This window comes from Labeo rohita, chromosome 11 (genome assembly GCF_022985175.1).
Source record: "Labeo rohita strain BAU-BD-2019 chromosome 11, IGBB_LRoh.1.0, whole genome shotgun sequence".
In the NCBI taxonomy this organism is placed as follows: Eukaryota; Metazoa; Chordata; class Actinopteri; order Cypriniformes; family Cyprinidae; genus Labeo; species Labeo rohita.
Window position 1 is genome coordinate 4,161,522 of NC_066879.1, and position 26,178 is coordinate 4,187,699.

Genomic DNA, 26,178 nt, shown 5'->3' on the forward strand with positions numbered 1-26,178 from the left:
CACTTCTGTCCAAACATAAATAAATTAGTAGAAGATTAGATAATACCCGTGTAAACAAAGACTATCCAAAGGTTTTAAATAAAGTAAACTAATAAAAGCCTTTTAGTTTCTGTTTCTTTTTCAAAGAGATAAGCCCTGGGGTAATTATCTAAACTTTATGGGGACAAATATCACTCCCTGACCTGCTAAATCAAAGCTCATTCTTATTTTAAACCTTGTGAAAATGATTCTGTTGTGAAATGCTGACATAACAGACACCAAAGGGGAGATTTTGTTCAAAACAAAGTTTCTGAATCAATCATTTTATCCTCAATGTTCTATATATGAATGAATCACATATAGAATATAAAATCCGTGTTTCCACACAGAAAGATCCAGAAAGATTAATTGCATAGAGGAACTGGCTGCTCAGCGTGGCGCAGTTGCGATAGATTAAGCTGTGTTTAATGGTACATTCTAGCCAATAGGACAAACACTTTACTGAACAAAACAGCAGAGAGGCAGGACGGCAAATCTTCCACATTATAGATTGTTTACATCCTAATAACTCCAACCGAAACAGTCGCTAACCTCCTAGCAGTGAAGACCTGAACAGGTTTTGACAGTTGCAAGCAACCGTTTAATATTGCGTCCAGCGTTTTATTGTTCACTCCATGCACATTTCAAGTGAAAGCTCTAATAATGAACAAAAGTGCTGTTTTAACGTTATTTCAGTGGTGTTTTGGTGGGACACTGTGAACACCGTGTTGAAAAATGTGGCAAGTTCGCCTTTTTTAATCGCTGAAAGCCAACAAATATCAATCCCCGGGCTCGTGGATGAGAGGCTCGCGCGAGAGGCGGCGCATGCGCGCTCACACTTTGTGCCATATTGGAATGAGGTCGTGAACGACTAGGCGGAAAAAGACACGGCATCTAAAACCGACTTGAAAAACTCCTCACTGGTAAGAAACGAAATGCATTCCCAAATATTTACGTATTTCACCCTTTGCCCTATTCGACCTTGGCTCTAACGAGCGATTTAGCGCTGCCTGCATCTTTTTTCCCGTCTCCAAAAAAAGGTGACTTGTGCTCGCTCGTATGAGTGCCTGGCTCTATTGCTTAAGCTATGACGTTTCAGTAACTTGACTTGGTTACAGGCGTTTTTAGCATGTGCACGAAATCAGCCGCACTCACATCAACAACAAAAAAAACCCGTGGCGAGAAATTGTTTCTAATAATGTTGAATTGCACGATGTGTCTTTCGGAATGAAAGTTGCCTGATCGGCGTGAATGTATTAAACGCTATTATCCAGTTATATGTAGCTAGCCGAACACACTGCGCTCGAGCAGCGAACTATAATCATCCATTATTGGACAATTCTATGAATTACAGTCGCTAAAACGAATCGAATTACACAGCAGCTATCGCTTCTGTTTATCGCTACCTTTAAATGTCATTTATTTGATTGTTGTATATACATAACACAGATTCGTTATTTTCATTGAGGAAAATCATGTTGTTTTGTGGTGTTTTTAGTAATACCCGTGTTTGAAAGAGAAACTTTAATGCTAGGCTTCCTCAAACACTTTCAGAAATTGATGACAGTTTCATTCTCTAGCCTTTTTACATAATAGAAGTTGTGTTGTAAGTCACCATCACTATTGTGAAGATCTCCAGCTCTCGTTTGGCTTCATTCTACCTTGAAAATACAATACAAATATTTTAGACGTATTTGATGGTCTTCAGAAATAAAAAAGAGGATTTGACTTTTGAACTGATTCGTTATTTGGTTAATAAAAAATATAATTCTTAATCAAACTACACTTATTTCCACAACAGAATAGTTCAGAAACGCTTTGAATGGTTCGAGCTGACTGTGGTTGGTTCACGTGATAACGGTCACTGCGTCATTTGTCATGTTCTTCCTTTCGTCTTTTTTAAATCGTTTGTGTTCGCAACCGTTAACTCGCTTGTGTTTGTGTGTACACAAACGGGCCTTGATCAATGGAGGGAAGTTGTCTTTAGTTTTGAAGTGATGGAGCGGCAGAGTTTGGCAGGAATGTGCTGAGGGTTCATAGACACACCAGAAATAGATTTCCGCTGTCCTGGGGTCTCCTCAGTCCCTAATGTGTAACGTTGTAACACCGTCGGTTTAACCGACATTCGTGATCACGACAGTGGAAGATGTAAGTTTTTGTGTAAGAGAATGACTTCATGTTGCTTAATGGATGTTAAATAACAGAAGTGCTATCATCTGAATCAGATTCTCATGTTTGATAGATAAAACATTCAAGGTTTTTGCGTCCTTGTTATTTCATTTGCTTTTTTTTTTTTTTTAGAATTTTAGAATTTTTTTCCCATATGCTTGCCATTTTGAATTCAAAAATGTGAAATTTTAAAAAAGTTTAATAATTCAGAACAAGTCATTTGAATTACCACAGTAAATTCATACACAAAGTTGTTGGTTGTAACAGACAAATATGAAAATGCCATATCAGAGTTTAGGATGCATAGCAAAAACGAGGTTACAGATAATAAATACGAAGTGTTACGCTCCCTAGTCTCTCCAATATGTGACCCTGGATCACAAAACCAGTCATAAGGGTCATTTTTTCAAAATTGAGATTTATACATCATACGGATAAATAAGCTTTTCATTAATGTATAGTTTGTTAGGATGGGACAATATTTGACTGAGATACAACTATTTAAATATCCGGAATCTGAGGGTGCAAAAAAATCAAAATATTGAGAAAATTGCCTTTAAAGTTATTCAAGTAATGTTTATTACTAATCAAAAATTACGTTTTCATACATTTACAGTAGGATTTTTTCAAAATATCTTCATGGAACATGATCTTTAATTAATTTCCTAATGATTTTTGCCATAAAAGAAAAATCAATAATTTTGACCCATACCATGTATTTTTGGCTATTGCTACAAATAAACCCCAGCGACTTAAGACTGGTTTTGTGGTCCATCATTTCAATACCTTTACCTTAAAAAATGACCATAGTTTCTGCCAAACTACCACAGTTACTACATTATCTGTAGTTTTTTTTTTACACTTACTAGTGTACAAGTATAAACAGTGTTAACAATAAACAATCTGTTAATTCAGATTCCATTTGTTGTCCATTTTGAATGTTTAAAATGCAATAATGCAATGTGGAAGGAATGGTTTAGGGGATAGTAGTAATGAGTTTTAAAAAATGAATTTTTAATTACCAGAGTAAATTCATGCACAAAATTAGCGAGTTGGTTGTAACAGCAGCCCTCTAGTAAAATCTCTAAACACAGTTTAGAGACAAATATAGGAATGTTGTATCACAGTTTAAGATGCATAGCACAAATTAAGTGTTTTATAGTTATGGGCATTGAAACAAAGTTTTACACTCCCTAGTCTCTCCTATATCATCTCAGTACCTTTACCTTAAAAAAGTTACCATAGTTTCTGCCAAACTACCATAGTTACTACATTATCTGTAGGTCTCTTTTACTCTTAAAACTATAATAAATGAAAGTGTAGTGTACTTTAAATAGTTAAAAGCTTTTAGAATGTCATTTTTATTTCATTTTATAAAAAACAACCATGCAACATTGCTATTTTATTTGCTTTTTAAAATTCATGTGTTTGCCATTTTGATTTAAAATGTTTCAAATGCAACAATGCAATGAAGAAGGAATGGTTAATGGATAGTAATAGTGAATTTGGATATATAAAAATAAGGAATTTTTGAAAATTCATGCACAAAATTAGCAGGTTGATTGCAACAGCAGCCCTCTTGGTACTTAAAACTATTTTACACAGTTTAGAGACAAATATTGGAGTACTGTATCAAATTTTAAGATGCATAGCACTAAAACACTTTAAGTGTTCTAGAGTTACAGACATTAACAAAGTGTTACACTCTCCATCATCTTGGTATAATTTCTTACTGAGTAAAAAAATTACTACCTAGTACCAGTGTAGTTTCTGCCAAAATATCATTGTTACTACAATATGTGTAATTTTATTTTAATGAGATTGGAGAGTGAAAACTGTTGTTACCATGGTATTTTTTTTGTAAGGGTAATTTCTTCACATAATGCTTTGTAAGTTCAGTTGATCATCATACTGAGGGACAGCAACATGGCTTTTTAAACAGCCCTGGCTGCTCTTTTCAATCCCTTTTGGAGACCACCGTGACCCCGAGTACATTGTGTCCATGGCCTGGGCTGTGCTCCAGGGCTCTGGGACGGTGCTGGAGTGGAGGGGGGGTGGTCTGAAAGACTTGATCCCAGCAGAGCTGGAGGGTCGTGGCCCGCCAGCGGCTGTCAGGGAGAATGTCTGACTCTCTTTAATAGAGACATCAACCTTCACAAAGACAGCTTGACAGCTCTGGATGAATAGACAGAGTTAATGCAACTTTGTGAGCCATTTGCTTTCTCTTCGCATTTTTGAGAGTGACATTTCAGACTGCATGTAGAAGTTTCAAAGTTTGTAGTTGAGTGTCGTAATTTTGGCATCCCTCACTCTATATGTGCTGCATTTACATTGTTGTTTAGGTGAGATTTTTAAATCTACCCAGCTATACTGGGAATTGTGGTGCATTTTTGCCTCTCAAAGGTGATGTGGGGAGTGTGAGTGACAGAAGTGGCTTTTATCTTTGAAGCTACGCACTGAGGATTCCTCCTCCCACTTGCTTAAATGAACTAGGCTGTGTGAAATGTGCCTTGTGCAAGTCTCCTCATGTTCCTGTCTTGTCACATGCATTCTCTCTCGCACACATGCAAGTAATTTTACAGAAATGCATTTATATTAATTGCAGTTCTAATATCTTTGTTTTCCTCTCATTTGTTTTTTTTCCCCCTCCTTGTTATTCATGCAGAAACTGTTTGATTGTCCTCCGGGGGCTTCAGACATGAGCCTTGAGGCGCTGGAGTCTGGTAAGCTATTTCTTTTCTTTCATTCTACTCTGTTGCTAAATAGATTGAAGATAAACAAAACTATAGTCTATCCGTTGACCCTGAAAATTACAATATTGGGAGCCGTATTGCAAATATTTAAATTGCAGTGCCACGGTGTTTGTCCTTGACCGAGAACGCTGGACATTTCTGCACAAAGGTTACCTGAAAATTTGCGCAAGCTGCCTGTTATTACTATTTATATATCAGCACTCACTTTCACGCTCTGCTGACATGGTTTGATGTGAGGTGATGAGGCTGTGTGTGGAGAGAGCTGAGACTCTGCAGTGTTTTAGCTATTGCTTGTTCAATGTTTCAGATGCGGACTCTGGTCAGGATGTGTCAGAGTTTAACTGGGATGACTACCTGGAGGAAACCGGGGCACTTTCTGTTCCTCATCATGCGTTTAAACACGTGAGTAAACGGGGCTCTTCTGCTTGTTCTGCACTGCTATAGTGAATCTCCAGAAAAATAAATTATATTTAACCAAGCTGAAAGCTTTTAATCAAATTTGAATGTGATAAAACATGTTATTCTATTACACTGATGCACACAGCTAGAGTAGTCTGATTCATTTTACATTTTAATGCATTTGACGGAAACTTTTATCCAAAGAGAGATTGCATTCAAGGTAAACATTTTATCAGTGCATGCATTCCCTGGAAATGAAACCCATGACCTTGCTATTGCTGCAAGAGCTACTGGAATGATTCATAAACTAATGACTCTTTTTGAGCTGGTGCTTTTAATGAATCACTCAGAAAGAATTAGGTTTGAATCCACCAATACCCAATTAATTGAGACATTGTGTTCATGTCGTCATCAAAAACAAACTTAGATTGCACTAGAGCAAGCACACATGAAAACCATCAGCTTTTACTACGTTGGTCAAATTCTGAAGTCGACACTCAGATTATCTGCTATGCATTAGTGATGTATTCCTATTCTCATGGGATCTGTAAGACCAATAAGTGACCATTTAGATCTTAAAGAATTTATTTGCTGTAGTCAGAAATTAACCAGGGCATGGGGCAAGGATACACTGAAACGGACCGCAATTTCCCAGGTATTTAAACTGTAGTCTCTGTAGTCAGTTCCTCTGAATTATTGATTTTCATCATAATCCATATGCTATAATACTAGGGTTTAGTGTGGATTTTATTGCCTGCAGAGGTCACTGAATGACCTATAGCTGTCAGATTGTTAAAGTCGCTGAATGTATTTGATTTTGGTAATATAGGCAACCATTTTTTCACGTTAAAAATGTATTTCAGTTGAAGTATTTGATAATAAATGCATGGCATGCATTGTGCTTATATGTTTAGGGACAGAAAGCTATTGTAAAGGGAAAAGATGCCCTTGAAAATCAACTCCATAGGGCAAATATTGCCCCTCAAGTTAATTTCTCACACTGAGTTTATGCTTCATTATTTAAAGGTGAAGTGTGTCATTTTTTTGATGTGTGAAATAATTAGTATGCAAAGACAAGTTGGTAGATTGCCTGTGCGTCCTGACAAGCAACAGAGGCTCAAAAAGTGGTTGAGGAAGAGAATATCTGTATTCAGACCAGTGGCAGACAAGGGAGTGTTTGTGAAACCTGTTTCAAAACAGTAATTATTTTTCTATAAAAAAATTAAAATTGTTGTTAGTAATTAGAGTAAAGCTTAAAGGGATAGTTCACCCAAAACTGAAAACTACCACATGATTTACTCACCCTCAAGCCATCCTAGGTGTATATGACTTTCTTCTTTCAGACGAAAACAATCAGAGTTATATTAAAAAATGTCCTGGCTCTGCCAGGCTTTGTAATGGTAGTGAATGGGTGTTGAGATTTTAAAGTCCAGTAAAGTACATCTATCCATCGTAAAAAGTGCTCCAGACTTCTGATGTGAATCAATGTGTTTGTGTAAGAAAAATATCCATATTTAAAATGTTATAAACTGTAATTTATAAAATTATGCTAACTGTTGTATGCGTGTTCACGAGAGAGTGGCGTTCTAGTGAATGTGGAAGTGCATAGGACAGCACAAAACAAGCGAGGCTTTGTAAATAAAAATAAGCCAAGAAGAGACAGGTTTTCCTTTGCTGTAAACAAATCTTGGTTCTTGGGAGACTAGCATATTCTCACTGGAGCTTATGCTTCGCCTATGTCGTAGGTAGTTTGCTGATACACCACTCTCTTGTGAACACTCATATGACAGTATTAGAGATTACGGTTTATAAGGTTTTAAATGTGACCCTGGACCACAAAATCAGTCTTAAGTCTTATATTTGTAGGTATTTGTAGGGGTATATTTGTAGCAATAGCCAAAAATACATTGTATGGCTCAAAATTATTGATTTTTTTTTTCAAAAATCATTAGGAAATTAAGTAAAGATCATGTTCCATGAAGATATGTTGTAAAATTCCTACTGTAAATATATGAAAACTTAATTTTTGATTAGTAATGTACATTGTTAAGAACTTTATTTGGACAACTTTAAAGACTATTTTCTCAATATTTAGATTTTTTTGCACCCTCAGGTTCCAGGTTTTCAAATAGTTGTATCTCGACCAAATATTGCCCTATCGTGACAAACTATACATCAATGGAAAGCATATTTATTTTTTCAACTTACAGATGATGTGTAAATCTCAGTTTTGAACAATTGACCCTTACGACTGGTTTTGTGATCCTGGGTCACAAATACGGATATTATTCTCACACAAACACGTCAATTTGGTTCAGAAGGCCTTTATTAACCCCCGGAGCCATGTGGAGCATTTTTATGATGGGTGGATGCACTTTACTGGACTATGGAATCTCAACACCCATTCACTGCCATTATAAAGTTTGTAAGAACCAGGGAACTTTTGTAATAGAACTCCATTATTCATCTGAAAGAAGAAAGACATATACACCTAGGATGGCTTGAGTGTGAGTAAATCAAGGGGTAATTGTAATTTTTGGGTGAACTATCCCTTTAAAAATTAAATAAAAAATAAATGTTCGATGAAATTGTACTAAAGTACTAAAATTGCTAAAACTAAAACTAAAAAATAAATAGAAATAAAAAAAACTAATAAAAAAAGTACACAAAGTAAAACCTAAAACCTAAAATAAAAAAGAAAATAAAAACTGAAAATTTTAAAAATTGAAATTATTAATAAAAACTTTAGTAGTGTATGAAGGGTTGCCCTAGACTAAAGATTTTTCTGGTCGAATAGTAGTCATTCATTTGAAGCATTAGTCAACTATTAGTTGACCGTTTATTAACAAACCATATAAATCATAATAATAAACTTTTAATTGTCTACATATAGCCTAATAAGCGCTCACATGTGCACTGGCAGATATAATAATTATGAATGTTTCAGGGAAAAACAGCAAGGAGACTGCATTAACTTTTTTGTTTTAACTTTTAATTTTTTGATAAACTAGTGCTTTCTTTGTTTTCAGTTTAAGAGATGAAGTCACCGACACTGACTCGTCACCTCCGCAGTAGTGATGCACCTGTTTGCATGTTTCATACGGATTACATAATCTGAGAATATTTGTTTTCTATTTGAATTGGTTCATTTAAAAGTAGACATTTAACAGAGTTTTTAAGTTTCACGCTCAAGTTCACAGAGACCGAGACGGCAGAAAGCGCATCCTGTTTGCTTCAATTATTTGACAAAAGTGCAACGTTTCGTTGTTATTGTGAGTGCACGCAAATAAACATAGAGATTCAAAAGATGTATTACTCTCATCTGTATGACCAAAAATGACTATTTTTTATTATTTTTTAGTAATGAGTATTTTAAGGACAAGTGAGCGCAACGGCACCTCCACCTGTCATGCATTGAGCGTGCTACTGTTAAGCTTACACACTTCACACAGTCCCTTCAATAGTGCACATTTTTCTAGGTTAACATTAGGTTGAGTCAGCATGTTCCACATCCTTTGGAATTTTGAGAATAAGTGACTAATAAAAATTTGGTCGACCATGCCTCTTTTTGTTGACTGTTAGGGGGTAGCCTTAATATGAGATAAATACCACTGCCAGCAAGACCAAAATTATACTCTTCACCGTTATCCATCAGCATGCTGCCCTGTAGTTTACTCACCAGGCGTCACCTGGCCGTGTCATCTGCTCAGACTAGTGTTTTTCCTTTGCAGGTGGACCAGGGCCTGGAGACCGGTCTGACTCCTGGTATGAAGCTGGAGGTGTGTGTGCGTACTGAATCAGAAACAGCATACTGGGTGGCCACAATAATCACCACCTGCGGACAGCTGCTGTTGCTACGATATGAGGGTTACCAAGATGACCGGCGTGCCGACTTTTGGTGCGACATCATGACCGCTGACCTGCACCCGATCGGATGGAGCAAGCAGCAGGGCCGACCGATGAGACCTCCAGAGGGTGAGCAGACAATTGTGGTGACTTAGCAGTTTCACTGTGCTGCTGTCTAATTTATGATGATTAGACCTTAATTGTTTAATTTAGTCACTCAAGATAACATGTGGCTTATTAGGTAAAGATGATTTGAATTCAGGCTCTGCAGAGGTTATGCTCTCGTTTCTGAGAAGTTTTGTGCGCGTCATGCACACATTTGCATATGTCTTTATATCCTTCAAGTGCTGTGTTGCTTGCAGCGTAGTGCTAATTCCTGTAGGTGGTTGTTCACAGTCGATTTGTGGGCATATTCAGGAAATGGGGGAGGGGTGTTTGTGTTGGGGCTTTTATTTAGCTTGCAGCTTGCTGATGGGCACGGCCTTTACTCCTCTGAAATTATTAAAAGACCCGTTTTAATACTTAAAGCTTCTTTTATTAATAAAATCCTCCAATGGAGTGCAGTAGGTACAGGCGTGGGGGAGTCCAGATGGTTGCTGGCATTTTGCTTCTAGCCGCCTGTGCCTTATTGACAGCTGTGCTTATGGCCCGAAATACTGTGTCAATGGTGAAGCCATCATAAGCGCAGAATGGCATAAATCTGTCAGCAGGAGAGTCTGAAGATCTGCTGTGTACTCAAAATGCTCTGAATTTGTGGTCAGGTGTTCGTGAGAAGCACCAGGACTGGGAAGCGCTGCTGGAGAAAGCTCTGGCTGAATCCTGCAGTGTGCCTGCTAGTTTGCTGGAAGGGGTAAGAGATACGCCTTAAATGTAGGAGAAAGTATATAGAGAGCTGGTAATTATTGGAAAATACACTGATACCATGATGCATTAAAATTAATACTTTTAATAGAAAAAAACAATGTTATTTTATATTTTTACATTTTTATGAAAGCCAAGTATGAATCTCATCAAGTTAGCTATTTTAAGCATTTTACATTTAATCCAAAATAATAACTCAAGGTAGTAACAATTTTAACAATATGTGACCCTGGACCACAAAACCAGTCATAAGTGTAAATTTGAGTTTGAATAAATAAGCTTTCCATTGATGTATGGTTTGTTAGGATAGGACAATATTTGGCCGAGATACAACTATTTGAAAATCTGAAATCTGAAGGTGCAAAAAAATCTAAATATTGAGAAAATCACCTTTAAAGTTGTCCATATGAAGTTCTTTGCAATGCATATTACTAATCAGAAATGAAGTTTTGATATATTTATGGTAGGAAATTTACAAAGCATTTTCATTGGAACATTATCTTTACTTAATTTCCTAATGATTTTTGGCATAAAAGAAAAATCTATAATTTTGACCCATACAATGTATTGTTGGCTTAAGACTTAAGACTGATTTTGTGGTCCAGGGTCACGTATATTTTATTTGTGTACTTATGTCTTATGTTCAGATGTTCTTTTAAATACATAACTTTTAAAATTTCTCTCTGTAAATGTTGGTCACAGATTTACTTTAAATTTTAAAAAGCTGATTACTCACTAAAAAGATCTAAAAGACATGTTTTAATGCCATTTTAAGTCTTATTTTAATGTAACAATTTGGTTATATCTAAATGTGTGAGTTGTTTACTCACTTTTTTGAATTAGTCTTTCCATTAATGCCCATTATACTGTTCATTCAGACTAATTTGCGAACACGGAACAGACTAAAGAAGCAGGATTTATTGCATGAACCAATCACAGCCGAACATAACCAGTCACATCCAATCATATCACATGACTTTCCCCTATTTCTGTTTCTAATTCTAATAAATTCTGTTCTTTTGAAAAAAAAAAAAAAAAAAAAAAAAAAAAAAAAGAATGCCATCACGCAAATAAATTACATTTTGAAACACATAAAAAATAATAAAAAATATATTACAAATATAAAAAATAAAAAACAGTAATTTTAAATTGTACAAATTTTCACGACATTACTGTATCTTACTGTATTTTTAATCAAACAAATATATAACAATCAGGTAGAAAAAGCATGACCATTTAAATTTGAATCTCAATATAGCCTCAAACAGTATTTAAAAAAATATTAATTACAATTATAAATAAATGACGCACTGTTATAGCTGTGGCACAACAATGAAATGTCTATAGTTATTGCTAAGATATTACATATTACATTATCTGTGTGTGCGCGTCTTTTGCTTATATGTTTGTAGGCTCAGCGTGGTTGCAATCCTATAGATCTGTTAAGTCCGGGTCTAAACGTCGAGCTAGTGGACCGCCAAGATGCTGGGGCAGTCTGGTCTGCAGTGATTGAGGAGAACGTAGGAGGGCGCTTGCGGCTTCGATATGCCGGCACAGACGGGCTTCCTGACACCCAGTCCATCACGTGGGTCTTCTACCTGGACCCCGTGCTTCATCTGCCGGGCTGGGCACAGGAGCACAGCTGCACCTTTAGACCACCAGCGGGTGAGGGTTTCATCATTTAAAAATATCTCTGTTATAGGTATCAGGAAATCAAATTAAAAGCTCTTAGTAATTTAAATTAGTTGCATATTATCTAAAATTTTTTAAATAGGATGTACTACACAATGTATGATTTTGTTACTAGCATGGGCAGTTTTCAGTTTTATGTGCTCAATGCTGTAGTACATCCAAGCACTAGCTAGCGTTTGAAGTATGTAAGTGGTCAGTGCAGCTAAAACCATGGAAACAGAAGCAGAAACTGGAAATAAGTGTGGATATTTAAGGTTGTTGTTGCTGCCTGTTGCTGTAGATGAGTGAACAGACCAGCAGGATTCACAGTTGATTCTTCCTGACCTATTAATGTGCAAATCAACTGAATTGTTCCATGCTGGAAGTTTAGATCATCACAAAAACGTAGGGAGCTGGAATTGTCTTTGTAAGCGCTACTAAAGTACTTTCACCCTAGGAGACCCACATATTACAGTTGAGCTAATCAATAGTAGGGTTTGGTGGATGGGGGAAGGGTTTACAGGGTCTTAGATCAGAGTCCACTAGCTTGTGGAAGATAAACATGTGATGTGGTCAGCCGAGAGGTGATTGTGTGTTTGTGTGTGTTTGCTTGTAGCTCTGCTCACCCTGCGCACTGAAGCCGAATGGGAGGAAGTTAAGAAGACCGTCTCATCTCAGGTGCAGGACTCCAGCATCAACGAGGAGTTTTACAGGGTCGGTAAATACTGAGTAACTACCACATGTTTGGTAGAACTTGACTCTGACCTTAAGGTTGCTTGTTTGAACCTGTTGGTGCGATCCATAAACTGGATAGTTAAGGACATCCACTGTGACCTTTTTGCCCTTGAGCGAAGCACTTAATTGCTGGTTGATTAACTCGAGTGTGATTGTCCTTGTAGTGAGTGTATTATAAAGTCAGCTTGGATGGAGGTATCTTTTTTTTTTATAATTAAAGGGATAGTTCACCCAAAAATGAAGATTACCCCATAATTTACTCACCTTCAAGCCGTTCTAGGTGTATATGACTTTCTTCTTTCAGATGAATGCATTTGGAATTATATTAAAAAATGTCTTTTGTAAAAAAAGCTTTATAATGGCAGTGAATGGGTGTTGAGATTTTAAAGTCCAATAAAGAGCATCCGTCCGTCATAAAAACTACTCACCAGCTCTAGGGGTTAATAAAGCCCTTCTGAAGTGAATCGATGTGTTTGTGTAAGAAAAATATTACTTTTTACAACTTTATAAATCATAATCTCTATCTACCACTAACTGTTGTATGCACGTTCACGAGAGACTTCCTACGTCATCCGCTGTAATGCCACTCTCTCGTAATAGAGCGTACAACAGTTAGTACAAGAGATAACGGTTTATAAAGTTTTAAATATGAATATTTTTCTTACACAAATGCATTGATTTGCCTTAGAAGGCCTTTATTAACCCCCTGGAGCCATGTGGAGCACTTTGTATGATGGATGAATGCACTTTATTGGACTTCAAAATCTCAACACCCATTCACTGCCATTCTAAAGCTTGGAAGAGTCAGGACATTTTTAATATAATTCCAAATGCATTCGTCTGAGAGAAGAAAGTCATCTAGGATGCATCTAGGATGGCTTGAGGTTGAGTAAATCATGGGGTAATTTTCATTTTTTGGGTGAACTATCCCTTCAAGCATGTGACAACAATTTAGCATAGTACTGCAACTTTATTGTATATTGCTGTATGCGTCTTGTTTCTTGGGCTTCCCTTGACTAAAAATTTTTCTAGTCGACTAGTAGTCTTTCATTTTATGCATTAGTTGACTATTAGTCACTCTTTATTAATAAAAGAAAAGAAGTGTCATATTTTTTAAACTGACCCACATTTGGGTTTTGACCACTGAAAATGTGTACATTTTAATGATTTACTCCTGGAGTCATATTAAAATTGCAATATCTCTGTAACTAAATCTTATAGGGCATTAAAAACAAAGATGCAGAAAGGAAAGTCTGTTAAGACCCAACATCTAAAAGGGTATTAAGATATCTTTAATACTTCATGAGTTACAGGCATGCAAACTTTGGAGAAAAACTTAAAAAGTGCTGTTTCCCCATTTTTTAATGGTCACCAGTGGGACATAATTAAACAAAGATTGCTAAAGTGAACAGATTTTACTAATAGAACTCACAATCTCTGTGTAAAAATAAGATAATGATGCTGCCATCTTTCTGAAGTCAATTTTACCCCCCTGTAACTCTGAATCTAAGGTGAAAATTGACAGTTATATATAATTTTTTTTTTTGTTTTGTTTTTTTTTGTAAGTGTTTTTTTTTTTTTTCTGAAAATGTTTATTGTGCTGGTGTTACATTCCAAACATAGCCAACATATCAAGGTATGGTTGCTATAATAATAGTATGGATGAGAGACTCAAAAATGCTTTTTCTACTTAATTTTTTGTCGTATTGACGGACGATACAATGTGTTTCTGCATTCAGGACAGATCAGCCATCAATCCACACTCCTTTACTGAAGGGATGAAGCTGGAAGCTGTGGACCCAGCAGCTCCTTTCACTATCAGTCCGGCCACTGTGGCGAAGGTACGTAACACAATGGACCTTACCTCCCCTGTGCTGTTATTACCCCTAAAATGTGTTGAACACACTAAACTCTTGTAGTTTTGACCTGTTACCATAATACTGTGCTATAAAGCTTTGTAATAGACAAATTCAGTGTGAATTTGGGGATTTACCAGAAATAAAAAGTTGACTAAAAACAGGCCTTCCGAAGAGTCAAAAGAATTAGTGTTGTCAGTTTTACCACACATGAAGGTCAGGCATTTCACACTGAAGGACGGGTATTTTCCATAAACATGGATGTATTCCAGATAACCGAGTTCAGGATGAACAGGAAAACTAGTTGTAGAACTGTGTTTTTTTTCTGAGCTCTGTAGCTCTATTGAATTACCTGTTTGTGTTTGACAGGTGTTTAATGACCAGTTTTTTCTGGTGCAAATGGATGACATAAGAGACGAGGCACAGAAAGAGGGAGGCAAATGCTCCTTCCTGTGTCACAGAGACAGTCCAGGAATCTTCCCTACACAGTGGAGTCTGAAGAACGGAGTCAAGCTGAGCCCTCCTCCAGGTCTGTAGATACAGCTTGCTTTTAATCATCATATGCAGTAAGGAAAGATATGACACAAATGCCTAATAATTTATTAATAAAAAGTACCTAATAGAAAAGAGGTCCACCCTTTCCTTTCAGAACAGCTTCATTTGTTGAAATGCTGTCTTACAAGTCCTGAACTGTCTGTAAGGAAAAATTGCATCATTCTTCTCAGATGTGCCACCAGGCATTTCAATTCATCCTGCTGCAGGGCTCTACATTTGTGACTGAAAACTACCGCGTGCAGCTATGAAAAAATATTCAGGAGCACCAGTGCGACTGACCCGATCAGCATATTTGAGTCTTTTTGCAGTGTTGATAAAAAAAGTGTAGAGAGAGTGTAAATAAGAGATTCATTGTGCTGTGTAGAGAGTTTCGTTGATTATAGTAGAACTTGAGTAGTGAGATTGTGATGAACGAAGATGAGTGACAGCTTTTAATGATTTTTAAGGGAGTTTGTAAATGAGATATTGATTTAATACAACAGTTAAATAAGCAAGATGCTAGTATTAAGTGACCTACATTGTCTGACTATAACACTATTGCCTGATTTTGCTCTATTTCGTTGTCAAAAATAGTTTGAAACAAGTCACAACTGAGCTGCTGCATATCTCCATTCAAACAATTCAAACACAGTGGTGTTTCGTTTATGAATAAACATGCGTTTTTAAATAAGTCTAGTGAGTCAGTGATTCAATTTCCCATTCATAAAGAGAGTCACTTGCTTTATTCCTGAATGAATCAGCCATTTGAATGAATCAAATGAATGAATGATTCAGTTATTAAATCAGGGACTTGCCACCACCTACTGGCAGTTTTAGCTTCATTTATAAAGTACCTTTTCAGTTATTTACATCATTTAATATTTCTGTATTCAAAATTTTATATTTAAAACATTAATCTCAACTTGAATGTATGAATTTGATTGCGCTCAAGCCATGTCTGAGCCTCATTAAACATATGAAAATACACCTACAAGCCACTTTTTTGTTCGTCTATGCCACCTCTAGTACAAATTAATTTTGCTAATACTGATTTCATTTGATTGGTAACTTATTCTACTTGTTCTTATTCTCTTGTTTTAATTAGAAAGTTTGAAAAGCCTATAAAATATATTTTTTAAAAAATTTGACAAAAGTTGACATACTTTCAGTAAAGTTAGAAAGATGCCATTACAAACATAAAAACAAAATTCCCTTGTAAATCACTTTGAGTCAAATATCGTCTTGTAATGGGAAGGCTGATTTGATCAGATTTTTTGATTATTAATTAGAAGTTGCTCCTGAAATTTTGACTGTGCTCCTAAATGTTTTAAAGGAGAAGTCCACTTCCAAAACAAAGATTTACAGATAATGTACTCACCCCCTTGTCATCCAAGATGTTCATGTCTTTCTTTCTTCAGTCGTAAAGAAATTGTTTTTTGAGGAAAACATTTCAGCATTTTTCTCCATATAATGGACTGATATGGTGCCCCGATTTTGAACTTCCAAAATGCAGTTTAAATGCGGCTTCAAACGATCCCAAATGCAGTTGTAAATGATCCCAGCCGAGGAAGAAGGGTCTTATCTAGCGAAACGATCGGTTATTTTCATAAAAAAAATACAATTTAAATACTTTTCTAATCTCAAATGCTCATCTTGCCTTTCTCTCCCTGAATTCTGTGTATCCTGGTTCAAGACAGTTAGGGTATGTCTTATTTTATCCAATTGTATTTTCTCCCTCAACTTCAAAAATCATTTCAAAATCATCCTACATCACTGCAGAAGCACCAACACAGTCTTTGCAATGTGAACATGCAAAGAAGATCAAACACCCTTAACAAAAAAGGTAAAACAGTGATATAGGACGATTTTTAAGTTGAGGGAGAACATGAGATGGGAGTTTTTCGACATACCCTAACTGTCATGAACCGGAAAAAAACAGTCCAAACTGAGTAAGACAAGATGAGCATTTGGCATAAAAAAGTATGTAAATTGTATTCTTTTTATTAAAATAACTGATAATTATGCTAGATAAGACCCTTCTTCCTCGGCTGGGATCGTTTACAACTGCATTTGGGATCGTTTGAAGCCACATTTAAACTGCATTTTGGAAGTTCAAAATCGGGGCACCATATCAGTCCATTATATGGAGAAAAATCCTGAAATGTTTTCCTCAAAAAACATAATTTCTTTACGACTGAAGAAAGAAAAACATGAACAAGTATGACAAGGGAGTGAGTAAATTATTTGTAAATTGTTGTTCTGGAAATGGACAAGTGCTCCTAAAAAAAAGTATGCGTAGAGCCCTGCGCTGTCCATGAAAAATTGGTTTTGTGGTAATACGTACACATGAGCGAGCAGTGTTTTTACTCTAGGATGCTCCCTGTCCTGAAAAATGGCTTCATTCACTGGCAGTTATACTGCCCAGCAGAGCAGTCATTAGACCTAATGGCTGGCATGGGATGGCTGGCCATGTCATTATGGATTCTTCCCCATTTTAACAGCTGTAAACATACACTGAGGCTTGAGGCTTTTGGCTTTTGCCAAACATAAACCCATATGGATGTGAGGAATCCATAAATGTGATTCATTGTTGTATTTTGATCTGGCTTCTAAGTGTTTTCTTGACACCAGGTTATGGTTGTGGGACACTATTTGACCTCTTTGGACCTCTGCACTCACATATCAAAGTGTTTATTGCCAGATCTTGTTTACGCCTCACATGCTGCTAATTGCCAATCAACATATTGATTAGTTCATCATTTGAATTGCCACTGGGGCTCTGTTTGTGGTTTACTTCAAAGTTAAAATCTTGTTTCATCTAGTGTTTCAGTTATTTTGTAATCTATATGTATATTAGGGAGCTAGTCATGCAGGTGACAGTTTCTCAGTTGCACTTGTTGACCTGCGTGTGTGTGTCTGTGTGTTGGTGTGTGTGTAGGGTTCCAAGGTCAAGACTTTGACTGGGCGGACTATCTAAAGCAGTGTGAAGCTGAAGCGGCCCCTCAGCAATGCTTTCCTCCAGTAAGTTTCTCTTTCTGCATATTTAAAAATAGGGCACGACACAAATACATTAAAGAATTAGTTGACTCCAGAATTAAAATTTCCTGATAATTTACTCACCCCCATGTCATCCAAAATGTTCATGTGTTTCTTTCTTCAGTAAAAAAAGAAATTAAGGTTTTTGAGAAAAACGTTCCAGGATTTTTCTCCGTATAGTGGGCTTCAGTGGTGACCAATGGATTGAAGGTCCAAATTGCAGGTTCAATGCAGCTTCAAAGAGCTCTACACGATCCCAGCTGAGCAATAAGGATCTTGTCGACATGATTGGTCATTTTCTAAAAAAAAATAAATTGTATACTTTTTACCCACAAATGCTTGTCTTGCAATATTTGGACTTATATTGTGGCATTATATAATCATGCAAAAAAATGTAAAACAACAATGTTGGAAAATTTTGAAGAAAAAAATATTTTTTTCACCTAACTCTACCTTTTTGAACCGAAGTACACAGATGAAGAGCTAACCGCACATGTCCTTTCCAACGTGATTACATAATGCATGAGCTAGTGCAAGACGAGCAATTGTTGTTAAAATGTGTATACATTATTTTTTATTTTTTTTTTTTTTTTTTTAGAAAATGACCAGTTGTTTCGGTAGATAAAGCCTTTATTCTTTGGCTGGGATTGTGTAGAGCCCTTTGAACCTGCACTAAAACTGCAATTTGAACCTTCAACCCGTTGATCCCTGTTGAAGGGAATGTTTTCCTCAAAAACCTTAATTTCTTTTCAATTAAAGAAAGACGTGAACATCTTGGATGACACGGAGCTGAGTAAGTTTTCAGGACATTTTAATTCAGGAGTGAACTAATCATTTAAACACATTAATAAAATTACGTAAAATGATTTAAATACATGATTAACATGTTTTTCATTTTTGATTCTTTGAAGAATAGAATTTTCAAAAGAAACTAAATATTTTATAGCATTGAAATGGTCTTTACTGAGATCAGTTTAATGCATATTTGCTGTATGAAAGTGTTCATTTCTTTCAAAAAGACTTTTTCAAATCTCGGTTATTGATGGTTTTTTGTTGCTGATGTGACTATGGCTGTCACTAACGGCTGTCACTTGGTAATCAAGTAATCTGTGGATATTTCTGACAATTAATCGAGTAATCGGATAATTATAATTAATTTTTTTTGTAGTAATAAAAAATTAAAATGACTTAGAACAATAGAGCTAATGTACATTCTGCATTATAACAAATGAATGTAGAGGGCGCCAAAGGCCTGACGATTGTTTTTACACTTTACTGCGTAATCTAATCCGTGTTTAATATTGGCTCAACAAACATTTAAATAAAATGTCCACTACAGCCACTGTAATTTCCCAGGTGATCGTTTAATAAACACAAACTCACAACAACATGCACAGATAGAGTTTGAGTCACACCACACATGTAAATGATACAGCTTGTGTAGCAGCATGCACGGTGAACGGAGCCACTCTGAGATGCACATATGTAACCTACACACATGCATCTCATATATTTATTTAATTGAATTGTAGCGTTTGTGAATTCTTAAAAGCATTATGCTTTATTATGATTTTTAAATAGATTTAAAATGTGAAATGTGCCGTTTCCAGTATTTTGCTGATTACCTGACACGGGCAAAATGCCCAAAGATTTTTAAAAAACGAATACTCGAAGAGAATCAAGGAATCATTGCAGCCCTATATGTGACTTTCTAACATTGACTTACTATTTAAATTTCCTTGTAGGACCCTTCTGATCAGTGCATTAAAGAGTCCATGATGCTGGAAGCGGTCAACCCACTCTGCCCTGAAAACATTCACGTAGCAACTGTTACCAAGGTCAAAGGTCAACACATGTGGATTCGTTTGGAAGGTGTGACATCAACACGCCGTATGGCATCTCTGAATGACCAAAAATAATTATGCAGCGTCTCTCCTAATAGGCTTCAGAGGAAACTAACAAAGCAGACTCCCTGATTAAAAATAGCAAGACCACTAATGGACTAATATAAGACTGGGCTTAACCCTTTATAGACATCAGCAAAGGTCAGATGGTTATAGAGTCTTATTTATCTCTCCCTCCCGCTCTTTGTTCAGGTCTGAAGCAAGCCATCCCAGAGATCATAGTTCACACAGACTCTATGGATATTTTTCCAGTGAGCTGGTGTGAGACCAATGGCTATCCTCTTCAGCACCCCTGCAAACCTAGAGGTCAGTTTTACAGCACAAACTGTAACTTTATATTTGATACTGGTTTGTTAAAAGACTCAAATTTTTATTTTATCCATTCTTTGTAGTGGAGAAACAGAGAAAGGTTGCAGTTGTTCAGCCAGAGAAACAGTAAGTAAGACACACAAGTGTTTGAATTGAATTCACGTAGTTTGGATAATGGAAAAACACTCATTTGTCTCATTCATCACAGGCGGGTGCCATCCAAAGACTCCTCACCTGATACTACCAAACAACAGATTAACAGCAGTCAGGCTGAGATTGGTGAGTGCTTGTACAAATGCATGGTCTTCCTTGTCAGCCGCTCACACAGTGGTAAAAGCGCAATGGACTCTAACATGGTACTATTTTAATCTTGTTTGGGTGCCACCAGCAGGGCAGGCGAATGGGAAATACTGTTGCCCTAAGATCTATTTTAACCATCGCTGCTTCTCAGGGCCCTACCTCAATAAGGGCCGTATCGCAGAGCTGCCACAGTGTGTGGGACCTGGGAACTGCGTCCTGGTGCTGAAGGAGGTTAGCTATAATAGTCTGCTTACTTGCAGTGTAATGAGTGAATGTTATTAATAGTATTTTAAGTCTTAAAGGGGTGTTTGGATGCCCGTTTTCCACAAGTTGATATGATTCTTTAGGGTCTTAATGAAAAGTCTATAATATACTTTGGTTAAAAATTCTCAGCAGTTGTGTAAAACAACACCCTTTTTACCTTGTCAAAATGAGCTCTACAAAAATCATCCCATTCTGAGGGATTGTTCCTTTAAATGCAAATGAGCTCTGCTTGCCCCGCCCCTCTCTTCTCTCTGCTGCTTTGAGAGATTGTTTACTTTAGCCACATTTAGCGCGTTTAGCCGCGCAATTTGTTAACTAGCTTGTTATTAGGAAAGGTGATTGCAGAGATTCATAAAAACCCTATACTCACTTCTGCTCACAACATGTAAAAGTTTGCATCCGATGTCCCCTTTAAAACTTCCTATCCTGCTGTATAAAACTTAAATGGAAAAGTAGATGAATAACGGAGTAACTATTCTAATTTGTTAAGACTTAGCTGTGTGTTTGTAATGCTGACCTATTGACCTGTGGCCTGTGCAGGTGCTGACATTGCTGATAAATTCTGCCTATAAGCCCAGTCGAGTGCTGAGAGAGCTGCAGCTGGACCAGGAGGGCCGCTGGCAGGGTCATGGAGAGACACTTAAAGCCAAGTGAGTATATTGTGTCCTAAATATTTATTTTCTGCAAAAGTAAATGAAAAACGACACTGTTACCGAGTGACCTGTGAAAGGCTGATCAAACAGGATGTTGAAACAAGTTAATAACGGATGAAAGTCTGTGATAATTTATAATTCTAAACATAATTATGCAACATAAATAGTTTGCTTTTGGTTTTCTGACCAGGCTTTATGCTTTACAGGTACAAAGGGAAGAGCTACAGAGCGACGGTAGAGATTGTTCGCACTGCAGACCAGGTGGCTGATTTCTGTCGGAAAACCTGCATTAAACTGGAGTGTTGTCCCAATCTGTTTGGCCCAAAAATGGTTCTGGAGCGCTGCTCAGAGAACTGCTCTGTGCTCACCAAAACCAAATACAGTGAGCATATTTTCTCTATTAATTATCTAATAATTCCCATTGTTTTCAACAGTCTCTGTAACACTAACAGTACCTGTTTTATAGCATATTACTATGGGAAGAAGAAGAGCAGGCGTGTGGGCCGACCTCCCGGCGGACACTCCAACTTAGAAGGAGGTGTGAAGAGACGAGGCAGGAGGAGGAAGAGGAGGAAGCAGCTCTTCGTCCACAAAAAGAGACGTTCATCTGCTTCAGTTGACAACACTCCAGCAGGTTCCCCTCAGGTAACAAGAGCTACGTTGGGGTGCAAAGATCTGACACCTCTAGTGAAAATGCTTCTATTTTGTATTTCTAATTTTGCTTCCAATTATAAACATTATGAGCATAACAATTTGAGTACAAAGATAAATTATAAAGATAAAAAATAAATGATTTTATTGTATTTTGCTTCATTTTACATCATAACGTTTTGCTTTTAGTTTATCTCTAGGTTGAATTAGACTCTTGAACCCAGGTTTTCAGATGTTTGGACCACACTGAATAAAAATCAAATATGTTCAGAGTAACTGCTCAACAAGAACCATCTTCCTCCATCTGTTTTAATGTGGTCATGTGAATGTGAAATGCACAATCTGGTGAAACATTTGCACTCAGAGTAAATGTCATTGCCATTTAGATGCAGTGTATGAGCAAAATTTAGGTGTTCTACCATCACAGCATTAAAATGAACATCTAATATTAAATATATGTTAAACCAGAGGGAGCAAATGTACTAATGTCACTGTTTGGTCTCACAGGGCAGCGGTGATGAAGAAGATCTGGATGAGGATGACTCTCTTAGTGAAGACACTGGCTCTGAACTGCAAGATGAGCTGATGGATGACTCTGAGTATTCGGAGAAGAAGTCACAGCCCCCCACCCCCTCTCCCTCCCCTCCAGAAACCCCCCGTCCCACACGCAGACGGCGCAAGGCTCGCTCACCGTCCTGCTCAGATGATGAGAACAGGCCTCCTTCACCCAAGGTAACACTGAGGTTTTCGGACACGGTATCTATCGGACAAAAATGTAATTGATATTAATTTACAGCAGTGATTGACCATTTGAGGGCCTCAGCACACTTCAGAGGGGTGTCAAAATGGCCAAAAACGATTTCAAATAAGACTAAATATCCTTAAAAATAAGCTAAAACAACTAAAAATCAAGATGTACGCTGATATCAGGTTTATTATTATAATTTGTTTAACGAAAAACTGTATATATGGACAGTTATATATGGACTAGGATTGCCACAGTCTTGGGAAACATGGATAAATGAGGGAATTTTTTGATTTCCAGACCTGGAAAGGTCATGGCAATTAGATAAAACATTAAAAAGACACATGAATATATTTTTGTTAATAATGTCAATCTTTAAACAGTTTTATCAGGTGTAAATTATAAGCAAAAAAAGATGTAATGACTAGAAAAGTAATGTAAATTGACTGGAATTTAAACTGTGAAGAACATTCAATAATAAATTATTATAAATATTATTTATATACACTGCCAGTCAAAAGTTTTTGAACAGTAAGATTTTTGGGGTTTTTTAAGTCACTTTTGCTCATCAAGTCTGTATCTATTTGATCCAAAGTACAGATAATTCTACTTATAAAAATAATTCTATTCGAATGTATTTTAAAATCGAATTTATTCCTGTGATTTCAAAGCTGAATTTTTAGCATCATTACTTCAGTCACATGACCCTTCAGAAATCATTCTAATATTCTGATTTGCTGCTCAGAAACATTTATTAGTATTATTATGTTGAAAACAGCTGAGTAGAATTTTTTTTTTAGGTTTATTTGATTAAATGGAAAGTTCAGAAGAACAGTATTTATCTGAAACAGCAATCTTTTGTAACATTATAAATGTCTTTATCATCACTTTTGATCAGTTTAAAGCATCATTGCTAAATAAATGTATTAATTTAGTGTAACCTTAGCTTTGATCACAGGAATAAATTACATTTCAAAAAATTTTACTGTTATTTTAAATATTAAAAAATATTTTTTTCTGTTTTTACTTTGGATCAAATAGATGCAGACTTGGTGAGCAGAAGAGACTTCTTTGAAAAACATAATTCATAATTCAACAAAATTTGACTGTTCAAAAACTTTTGACTGGTAGCGAAAATATGTCAATTATTTTAAATAGATACTCGTAGTTGTCAGCAAAGTGCCACATTTATCATGAGGCCATTTGAATATCATCTTTGAGGGACCTTGAAGTCAGAAAGGTTGAGAACTGCTGACTTACAATATAAAAATACATTCTTTCAGTTTTGGAAAAATATTGATCTTTATAACAATGTTTTATACGGTTTCATGTATGATAACTCATTATGCAGTACTGACTATTTCGCTGTTTCTTCTGAAGAGTCCACGTACTGAAGTTCCTCCGAAGCTGTGTTTGGACAGCAGTCCACTGGAATGGAGTGTCACAGATGTTGTGCGTTTCATCAGGACCACCGATTGTGCTCCACTGGCACGCATCTTCATGGATCAAGTAATTGAACGCACAATATACATCCACAGCTCCAGTACATTAACATCTGTATATGATGATCCAGTCACAAGTGGTTACAAGAGACAAATTGCCATTTATACCTAATAGTAGTGTCATGTGAGCATCTGATTTTAGACAGCACAAAAAATGTAAGATGTAAATGTAAGACAAAGTTTCTTGAAGTATTTATTTGTGGTTTTATTTTCCTTTAAACTCATTGGACAAGTAAGTTTAAATCCCTTGTTTTACATCGGTATGTTTCTTTAGGGTCTTCATGAAATGTCTGCAAAATACTTCAGTTAAAATTCCTCACCTTTTTACCTTGTCAAAAACAGCTCTGTTCACAGCAACCCGTTTTGACCCCTCTTCTGTTTTTTTTTGTTCATACGGTGGCTCACTGCCATCAAAAACAAAACAAATCCACTGCTACGCATGCTACAAATGCGATGTGGTCACAGAAGTTTCTCAGTATCTGCAAATGTGGTTTATACGAAGCCCTGCACATGACAAGCATGGGAAAAAAGATAAAATAGCCACAAAGTAATAATTTCTTTTCTTGTTTAGATAAATTGTGGCCTTGTACTAGTTGGTTTCCTTATTAGAGGTAAATCATGGTCACGTAGTACTAATTTGTTTGCTCGTTTTAATTTCACAGATAATTAAAAGGAGGGAACAAATTAGTCATGGGAACGATTTACCTAAATAAAGGAAAAACATTAGTGCAGCAAATTAAGTTAAGTGAGAATTCGTAGTTTCTGGCCATTTCGCATGTCTTTTGCAGAGCTTCGTAGGATGGGTAATTCGATTGCAAAACCTTTTGGGTATTTTCTGGCTCACATGCATTTCTGCATCTACATTACTCGGCTCTTTTTTTCACTTTCCAGGAAATTGACGGTCAAGCGCTGCTGCTGTTGAATCTTCCCACTGTTCAGGAGTGTATGGACCTGAAGCTCGGCCCTGCCATCAAGCTGTGCCATCACATCGAGCGGGTCAAGCTAGCATTTTACCAACAGTTTGCCAGCTCAGGGTGACACTTTGTAAAGAAGAGTGGGGCATTTGACACTTCGGGTGACTTTCCTAATGTTTGTGATCTTCCTTTTGCTCTATGGAACCTTTAAAATCACTTAGCGCTTTAGACGCCTCCCGTACCGATAGATACTACTGGAGGGGTGTTTTTCAACAGGGTGAATCTGGTACTTGTACAGCTGGGCTCTCTATCTGAAATTAAGCCTGGATTACTGTTTAGCTTGTGGTCTTTTTTTTAAAGATGAGTTCAGCTCAGGGTACGGTTAGACCTGAGTCAGAGGAACTAGTTCGTTCAGTGTCTGCAACAATAAGCAAAGCTCGTTTCTGAAACCTTTATTAACTGTAGAGCGGATGACAATGCAATTACCTTAAGCACAAAAATAAAAAAAAACATTGCCCATGTACTGTAAATGGTATGCAAATGTGTACATACAGGAGTGTGAATGTATATAATGTAAATAAGCAGATATTAAATGCTCCCATTTTGGTTCAGTTTTCTATAAAAGCTTGAGAATTACACTGTAACACAACAGTGCGAAAGATGAGGCCGTTGTGGTTTCTGTAAATACTAATAATCATTTGCTCATCCTAACGATGCATTGTTAAATAAAAGACAGAGTAATATGGTGTTATGGTTAAGACATAAGCACACAAAGATTTCAGGTTATGTCACTGACTGTGATAGGGATAATATTCATAGTGGCAAATCCAGGGTTTATCAACAACACCAAACTGAAGAGTCTTGTACTCTTGCAAAAGTAATATTTTTAATATTAAGCCAAATGCAGCATCTGTGTTTAAATGCATATACTGCATTAAATCATTTCAGGGGCCTCTATATTGTAATGGTCTAAATAACTGGTTTGGTCTTGCTTTTGCAAAGCTATGCCCCCTTGCTCAACCAGATTGCATCATTTGATTTGTTATCTATTGATTGTA

The 26,178-nt window shown here is 36.6% G+C and overlaps 1 protein-coding gene across 2 annotated transcripts; it reads left to right on the forward strand.

The window, feature by feature from the left end:
• The first annotated feature begins 807 nt into the window (after positions 1 to 807).
• Positions 808 to 25,894, forward strand: sfmbt1 (Scm like with four mbt domains 1). 2 transcript variants are annotated; one of them, XM_051123204.1, is made up of 21 exons: positions 808 to 941; positions 4,853 to 4,910; positions 5,248 to 5,342; positions 9,071 to 9,314; positions 9,947 to 10,035; positions 11,459 to 11,711; positions 12,334 to 12,431; positions 14,192 to 14,293; positions 14,678 to 14,837; positions 17,781 to 17,863; positions 19,624 to 19,750; positions 19,975 to 20,088; positions 20,175 to 20,217; positions 20,300 to 20,370; positions 20,480 to 20,622; positions 21,196 to 21,305; positions 21,515 to 21,690; positions 21,775 to 21,953; positions 22,467 to 22,691; positions 24,085 to 24,213; positions 25,098 to 25,894. In XM_051123204.1, exons 2-21 carry the CDS (start codon positions 4,886 to 4,888, stop codon positions 25,242 to 25,244), a joined length of 2,613 nt encoding a protein of 870 aa, XP_050979161.1. In that variant the 5' UTR covers positions 808 to 941; positions 4,853 to 4,885; the 3' UTR covers positions 25,245 to 25,894. The 2 variants fall into 2 exon arrangements, with proteins under 2 accessions (XP_050979161.1, XP_050979162.1); XM_051123205.1 differs by having other exon boundaries at positions 20,483 to 20,622.
• Positions 25,895 to 26,178: the final 284 nt, after the last annotated feature.